Source organism: Centrocercus urophasianus, unplaced genomic scaffold, assembly GCF_019232065.1.
Source record: "Centrocercus urophasianus isolate 14NV4802_14NV808 unplaced genomic scaffold, USGS_Curo_1.0 seq_12, whole genome shotgun sequence".
NCBI lineage: Eukaryota > Metazoa > Chordata > Aves > Galliformes > Phasianidae > Centrocercus > Centrocercus urophasianus.
In genome coordinates, this window is record NW_024884364.1 from 39204849 (window position 1) to 39213147 (window position 8299).

At 40.5% G+C, this 8299-nt stretch overlaps 1 protein-coding gene across 3 annotated transcripts in view; it reads right to left on the minus strand.

The window, feature by feature from the left end:
• The window catches only part of GK (glycerol kinase), a 50974-nt gene extending 43017 nt beyond the window's left edge, over positions 1 to 7957 (minus strand). For all 3 annotated transcript variants that reach the window (XM_042809791.1, XM_042809792.1, XM_042809790.1), the window contains exons 1-3: positions 7852 to 7957; positions 923 to 996; positions 192 to 298 (exon numbers count right to left, since the gene is read on the minus strand). In XM_042809791.1, coding sequence (XP_042665725.1) covers positions 192 to 298; positions 923 to 996; positions 7852 to 7929 — 259 coding nt within the window. In that variant the 5' untranslated portion in view covers positions 7930 to 7957. The remainder of the gene's footprint in view (positions 1 to 191; positions 299 to 922; positions 997 to 7851) is intronic.
• Positions 7958 to 8299: the final 342 nt, after the last annotated feature.

Here is an 8299-nt window from a genome sequence, read left to right on the forward strand (position 1 = left end):
CTTGTAGCTTTTGCCTTGCTAACATACATGAACAGTATCTTTTCTTATCATTCCTCCCAAACAAACTACTCTCAACATTTTCTTTGAGTCTAGGGCAAGCCGCCACCTTTCTCTTTATTGACTTAAAAACTAGAGAATCTGACTTGCTCAACTATGAGCATGTTAAAGCCACCAGTTTCCTCTTGGAATACCTTTTATGTTAGTGATGTCTATGTTCAGTTGCTGCAGTTTCTCACAGGTTCTTTCCATACATTCATGGACTGAGTTTAGGATTTCCTTTGGATCTTGTTCCACCCATCTATAACAAACAGAAAATATCAGTTAATAAAACAAAAAATGCAAGTCAAAAAGTTACATTTAGAGAGAGAAAAGAAAAATCAATTCTGAACTAAAATCAGCTGAGCATTTTGTCACAACCACAGCTATGGATATGTTTTACATATCCATAAAATGTTTAATAAATTTCAAAGCCTTTTTAAAGAGTAAATGGTATTTCATAGCAAAATTGTCTGCAGAAAACAATAATTCTCTTCTATCTCAGGCAGAGGCCTTAGGGGCAAATGATAGACATGTCAAGAGCAAACAAACAAAAATCATCTCAGAGAACAATCTAAACAATCTCTATGAACTAAGCAGAAGAATATGATTAAATTGTAAAAATAGGTAGCTTAACCTCTTTAAACAAGACTGCAAGAGAATGATTGGCCAGAATGAAAAACTGTCTCTTTACTTTTCACAACTCATAACTCATATTGATGCCCCATGTATTTATTTTACGCCACGTTTCCTACCACGAAGACATTTATAGCAGGTACTCTTTTCTCAGTATTCATCAACTTAAGTTTTGGTCATGCCAACATGGCAGTATATACAGTCTATCAAAATGTACACAAATGAATAAAAAGCTACAGAAAATTCATACCCTTCCTTAGGGAATTTCTGCTGTATCTCAACTTGATGGTGACTCAGAAGCTCTGCTGTTTTTGCATTAAATACCTGCAAATAAATTACACAATTGGATTTTCTATGAACACAGAGGTTTAAACAACAATAAATGAACATGCATTATTTGGAATAAATATAGTTAAATCATAATTGATAGTTATTATCTCATCTATCATTCACAAAACCAACCAAACAAACAAACAAAAAACCCAGAGAAACAACCAAATATCCATAAATTGAGTTCAGATGTGTGAATTCGAGCAATTAAGGAGCAAAGAATATTTTGGTAAGCTCTGCTGTCAATTATGGGAAATAATCATATTCTTTTCTTGAAGAGGTTTTAGAAGTTCAACTAATGACATATATTAGAATACACTTCTCAGTCAGTATAGTACCAAACGCTAGTGATAACAACTTTTCTTTGGCTCCTGCTCTGTTACTCTGATGCCACAGATATGGCAAAAGGAGAGATTGCTATCATCATGTCACTTTCAGGAAAAGTGACAACTTTTAAGAGACAGGTAATCACATCCAGTTTAGAGCCAGTAGAAGGGACCCAATTGTGAAAAATGAATAAGCACCTCGACAGAAACCTACTTGTTTCAGTGCAAATTGCATATACAGAGCTCACAAACAATCTGAGAAGAAAAAAAAATGACTGCAGCAACACAATGCATTAAAAAGGAGAAGATTATGCAGAAGGGTGACTTAGATTTGGATACATTGCAATAGATGAAAGAGAGAAGAGAATCCTGATTGCTATACTAATAGCCATTCTTTAGGAAACATGAAATGGAGTTTCTGCCTTGCAGTAGAAACTGAAACAAAAGACACGTTAACTTTCATTAACAGTGGCCTGATTCTGAAAGTAATCCACTGTGCCAAGCCAAAATGACACCAAGTAAAACATTCAACTTGATTGTATAATGAATAACTGACAGGTCCACAACAGTGTTCCTAGGAAAATAGTTCTTTCTCACTAACACCATTCAGAACCTTTTGTCTAAAGAACATTCAGAAACCTGGGAATAAAATCTAACCAGAGAATCAGGTCATTTGGAGAACATGGCAGCAGGACACCACCCTATCTTTTCCCAGTAAGCAAACAGAGCAGGATTAGATTTAGACAATTCCTCTCATACTCAAGGTATAAAATTCAGTTATACCTGCCCATGCCCTAAGATACGACTGAATCTTTTCTAGACTTGCTTGGAAATCTTCTCATCCCACAAATTTTAGTAACTTCTCTTAAAGCTTTTAATCTATAAACTCTTGATTTCATTTAGATAGTACAGTCTACTTTGACACTACTGGACCAACTACTGCAAAGAACAGATGATTTTCTGATTCTCCAGTTTCTCTAAGACCTAAAAGTGTATCTTTAGAGAGAAACTGGAGTTTAGAAACATTTTAGTTACAAATTTAAATCACAGAATAGTGTGGGCCTTAGAGATCGGCAGCTACCTCTGGTACGGCCACCTGCTCAAAGCAGGGTCACCTATCAGATTAGACCAGGTTGCTCATGGATTTTTTTCCAAGCAGATTTTGAAAACCTCCAAGGATGTAAACAACACCACATCTCTGGAAAATGCTAATACTCCCACTCAGCTCCACAGAAAAGAATTCTTAAAGAGGTACAAGTTCTTTATTTTCTGTTACCACCTAGAGACATTACAGAAAAAAGCATCACTGTATTTTTTTTCACTGTATTTACTTAGCTTATTTCACCTGCAAGCTCTGCTTTGGCATGAAGCTTTCCTAAGAGGTAAGCTCTATAAGTACTACATGCTTGGAAGGAAGTAGTATAATTGGATAAGGGTCTTAAAATGCCGAGCAATAGAGTTAATAGGAGAGATTGTCTTGCATCCATGTAGATAGACAATTTTACTTGACGTTCCCTTTATACCAAAAGTGTAGTAACATTTACTAAGGTTTTATAAAGATTGAAGATAGATATTATATTGAACACAGGTTCAATACATATTTATCTAACCAATGTTAAATATTTACTTATATCTATGTATCTATATCTGTATCTATATATCAATGTTAAATATTTATTTATATTTATCTACCGATGTTAAATATTACTGAGTAATCATTCACCATTAATCATTTCAGTATTCCTTGAAACAGAAAGCAGTACATAATGATTCCTACTGTTAGCAGGAAATAAATACAGACTCAATGAGACAAGGTCATTCATTAAATCTAGAGTGTATGGCCTGCAGATAATTAAGGGTGAAGCCCTAGCAGAGAAAGGCTTTTTGTCCCCTTTTGTTCTAAGAGGAGTAATTTCTCAGCAAAGCCAGTGTCACTACAAGTGCATAGATGTTTCCAGTGCCCATACAGAAGAACTAGGTAAACACGCTCTCCTAATCTATCACAAAGAAAACCACAAACTTCTGACATCCTCAACAAAAGCAGCGGACGCTCCCTGTACCTTAGGGCAAGGATTAAAAAGTTTCACTGAGAACAACATTATGTTATACTGTGGTAATTCTGATACACAGAAGGAAGCCAAACATGAATGAAACATTACATTTAAACCTAGAGGAAAATGGTAAACGATGCAGGGAAAAAGCTGAAGAAAACAGAGCTCCTGCTCCCCACGAGCTGTAGCCAAAAAGGAAAAACTGTGTCTTTGTTTTTCACCGACAGTGGTGAGAGAAAGAAAGAGGTGACAGTGACTAATTCAGATAAGGCCAATCACATTCCTGTTGAGACAGGTTTGAGGTGTATTTCCACCACTGCTTTCCTTCCTGTCATTTTCATTAATGACTGATTTCAATATACGATAGAGATCTCTCAATTCTTGCAGATTCAAAAATGTCAGTCAATTTTGCCCTCATTGTATGAACAGAAACGTGAGGCAAAAAAATATGAGGCTCATACACAGGTAATTTATAACTACTCATAAGCTTTGCTACTTATGACAGCTGTGTAACTGCCTGCAGAAAGCTACGTTAGCCTATGCTGTATTTTCATCAGTTTCCATTAAGCTGAAACAGCTATAGATTTGCTGGCAAAAGCTTAGAGCTGCAATTTGAAATTGCATTGAAATCAACCCAAGTGGGGAAAAGATGACAGACAAACAGTAATTCCACCCCCAGCATTTGACTGGAATTAGTGGGTCGATTTCATGAATGAGCACAGTTTAACTTGTCTCCTAGAAATTATCTTGTTTGGAAAGCTCCTGTTGAATAGCTCCTCTCCCCCTCCACCCCCAGAAGCACTTAAGATTATGGGAATAAAAACCAAACTATAATGTATTTTAAAAAGCTAAGAGTGAGGGAAAAATTAAAGCATTTGCAATATTTTTAACCCTTCTCGTTAGCTATACAATCAAATTTTGCTCTTTCCCGAAATGCTGGGCTACTTCCATAGAGAAGCAGAACAGTTTCCCCTCCACAGAGTAAGCTCAATGGATGCTAATTGTTATCATAAGTAAAGGCAGTTTCTGTTTACTGAGGAGTAGTTACAGTGTGATATATTTTTATTTGCAGCCTTTCTTCTGGAAGTGAAATAAAGGTAAAAAGAAATAGCCCAAGGAGGTGGAAAAAAAAAAATCTGTGGTTGACTGACACACTGTACGTGTACTTCACTGTGTAGGCCCTCCAATGAATATTTTCAATTCTTGCTGCTTTTGGATAAAATGCCAGAAAAACTCTATCTAGCAAAAACCTTTCAAGAGATCAAGCATGGGTTCAAATGGTCGCTAACTCAAAACTCCAAAATTTTTAGCAAGAGTAGCAGAAGTCACGAAGAGTTTCATGATATAATTATTGAATAAAATAAAGTGAAATGAGAGATGCAAATATTTGATGAATGTGTTTGGCAAAACATCTAGATCAGAACTTAATCATTCAAGTACATGTGTTTAGATTATCCATTTTGTTTTCCAGCTTGGCTATCTTAAGAAAATGAGCCAAAGCCATTGCAATGCCATTCAAAGTATTGAGCTCTGAAGTTAGTAACTAACTCTGAACTTGTTACCCATATTCATCTCAACTGAACAGAAGAAAAAAAGAAAAAAAAAGAGAACTCACATGAGTAACTACAGTCGCTCTTGCAGAAGAAAGTAGCTTAGAAAAAATCCAAGTGAAGGTCCTCTGATGGCAAGACCACACATGAGCTAAAACTGTTTATGTGTATTATGTGTGTAAGAAATACAAGGATAAACAAGGAGTGATGGCAACAGAAATGTACTTTTCTCAGTTCTGCTGTTTCATACAGCCTCATTCACACGAGTGGAATTTCACAAATCTTAATTTCTATTCATATATAGAATCTCAGAATAAGCAATGCTGGAAGGAATCTCCAGAGTTGTCTATCCTGACCCACTGGTCAAGTAAGATTATATTCAAAGTTAGACCAGGCTACACTAGGCCTTCTCCAGCCAGGTGTTAAGCACCTGCAAGGATGGAAATTCCAGTCTTCCCAGGTGCCTGACCTAGTGTTTGAGTCCCTTACAGGGAAACATTTGTTCTTTACATCTATTGGAAATTTCTCTTGCTGTACCCAGTCATCACTGCCTGTTGTCTTTTCTTGTGCACTTCCAAGATTCTGTCTTCTCTACAAACTGTGTTTAGATAACTGAACCTATTACAGGGCCCCTATAGACTTCCCATGGACAAATAACCCTGGGTCTTCCAACCTCGCCTTGCATGCTGCATGCTGCAGCCTACAAACCATGTCAGTGACCCTCTGCTGGACTAAATGGAGTTTTTCAGATGCTCTGTTCCTCTGTGGGGACTGAAACCAGACACTCCACTTTCAGTGCTGTCTCATCAGAGGCACACAGACAGGAATAATTAGTTCCTTTGATTTGCTGGCTGCACTCTTCCTAATGTGGTTAATCTTCACCAGCATAAGGACAATCTGCTCTCTCACGTTCATCTTGCTATTCAGCAGTACCCCAGATCTGCTTCCATTAAGCCTTCTTAGCCTTCTGTCCCAAGCATTAGACTTTGTTGAACTTCATGATACTTCTGCCAGGCCAGTTCTCCAATCAACTGATCCTCACAATCCATGACTACCTCAAAACTTGACAGTACATCCCAAACCATCATCCAGGCTGTTGACAAAAACTTGCTACCATCCTCTGAGGAACATAATTTGTAAATTAGCCTCCTTTTAGACTCTGACCTATTGATAGTACCTTAGGCAATTTTTCACCCAGATATCTTTAAACTGATGAAAAGTCATATGTTCACTGCCTTAAAAAAAGTAGGAAACAGCTACACAGTCCTGATGAATACACAAAGTAACAAACAATTTGATTTTTACTGGTGACTTAATGACAATGGTGGGAAACGTACAAAGATCACTGAGGAAGGCATGCGGAACTATCACAGTGAAAAGATCAAAAGGTAACAAGAGAGCCAAGGAAATATTTCAGACAGAAAGAACACCATATTACATTTTGGCATAAAGTGCTTGAAAGAAAGATCTCTCTTCTAAATCTGGTAATCTCTCTCAAATACAAGATTCTCCAGGTACATGCGTTATTATCTGACTGACTGACATAGCCTGTAGCAGATCCCTGCTTGCTTGGCCCTCTTCTTCCTCCCTACCCCACACTTTTCTTTTAACGCAGTGATAAAAAAAATTCTCAAATTCGTGTAACTTTATTATCATAACACTTTGATCACACTGCCAAGTGTAAGAGAATGCTGTATTTTAAAAATAATTTAGAGAAACTGAGATGAATACATGAAGAATTGAAAGAAATGACAAATACTATACACTTAAATTAAAAAAAAAAAAGTGAAAAAGTATGGTTTCTTATTTGTTTGTGAAAGCATCCTAATGCCTGAACAGAAACATTCTCATGCAAGACAAAAAAGCCAAAACTGACAGTGTACAAACTACTGATGAATGTATCTAGCATGAGAAATTTCTTGTTACAGCCTATAAACAGTACCTGTAAAAAGACACTGAGTACAAATTTAAGGCTGGAAGTGTGTCTTAATTGTGCTGGTGTTTTATTTTTACACTAAGACTTAACTCAGCAGCATGCATAAAGCAGACAGAATTTATTTTCAGGCATTACAGGGAACTTTTCCAATGTTTTTTTTTTTTTTTTTTTTTTTTTTTTGAAAAGGGCTCCTGACAGGCATTCCAGATAGCCCACTGGTGTCATTTGTCAGTTTGGAGTTTCTCTCCACCCCCGGATCTGTGCTTTGTCATTTGACAGTCCCATGAAGGTCGTGATATTGAGAAATAATTGTAACACAGGTCAGGAAGATACTCAGTCCCCTGCTTCAGGGAAGAAAATTCCACGCTAGGGATTTCACATTCATCTTTCCAGCTCAATTTGGCATTTTATATCTAGTGACTATTTCACTTGCACAGCGGAAGTTATCATCGGCGTCAATATCAAGTTGCTATGACTTACTCTCTGGGAGGCAGGACAGCATTTGCAGACATCTGCAAGCAGGAAGCTTATATACTAAGTTACATATATGGGAATAACATTACCGTCTATTGCATAACAGGGAGATAGATCCTTAAGCTCAAGGGCTGTTATCAGCCACCCCATCCTTACACAAACCGTGCCCTCCCGCAGGCTCGGAGCCCCTGGCTCTGACGCGGGTTGAGGAGGGGGCTGCAGTTCAGCCACGGCTGCGCACGGGATGCGCTGACACGCTCCTCCCGCAGGCCCAAGCTTTCAGCTTGGAACTCGGCACGGTCACCGCGTGCTTGAACGCTACAGCTCATCGCGGTCACCCAAAGGACAGCTCGCGGGGTTCCGAGCAGTCCGATTCAGAGCCAGCCGCCCGCAGCGCCGGCTCTCCGCAGCCCCTCGCTCGTTCCCCACGGGCGGAGCGAAACACCCCGCGAGGCTGCCGAAAAGCCGCCGCCGCCTGCCCGCCCGCAGCCCGAGCTCCGCGATGCTCTCACCAGGAAGCGGCTGGAACTGGTGCCCTGATCGATGGAGCCCACCAGCGGCCCCAGCACCATGCGGTCCGACGCGGCCATGGACCCCTTCCGACGCCGCCGCCGCCGCCCCCTCAGCACCTCGGGGCGGGTAACGGCCGCGCTCGCTCTCCACCACCGCCTCGCTGCCACCGGCGCGTGGCTGCCGGAGTGAAGCCGGCGGGGCGGGGTGGGGGGCGCTGCCGCGCGCAATGCCAGGGGCAGCCAATCAGCGTCCGGGGCGCGGCGGGGGCGGAGAGAAGAGGGCGGGGCTAAGAGGCCAGGAAATGGGCCACAGGCAGGAGGGGCGGGTGCGGGGGTGGTTGGGGGGTGTGTGTCACGTGATGTGCGGCGCGCGGCTCCTCCCTACGGCCGCGGTCGGTTGGGCTGGGGGTGCTGAGGCGGTTCGTGAGGGGGGCGCGCAGGGGTGCGC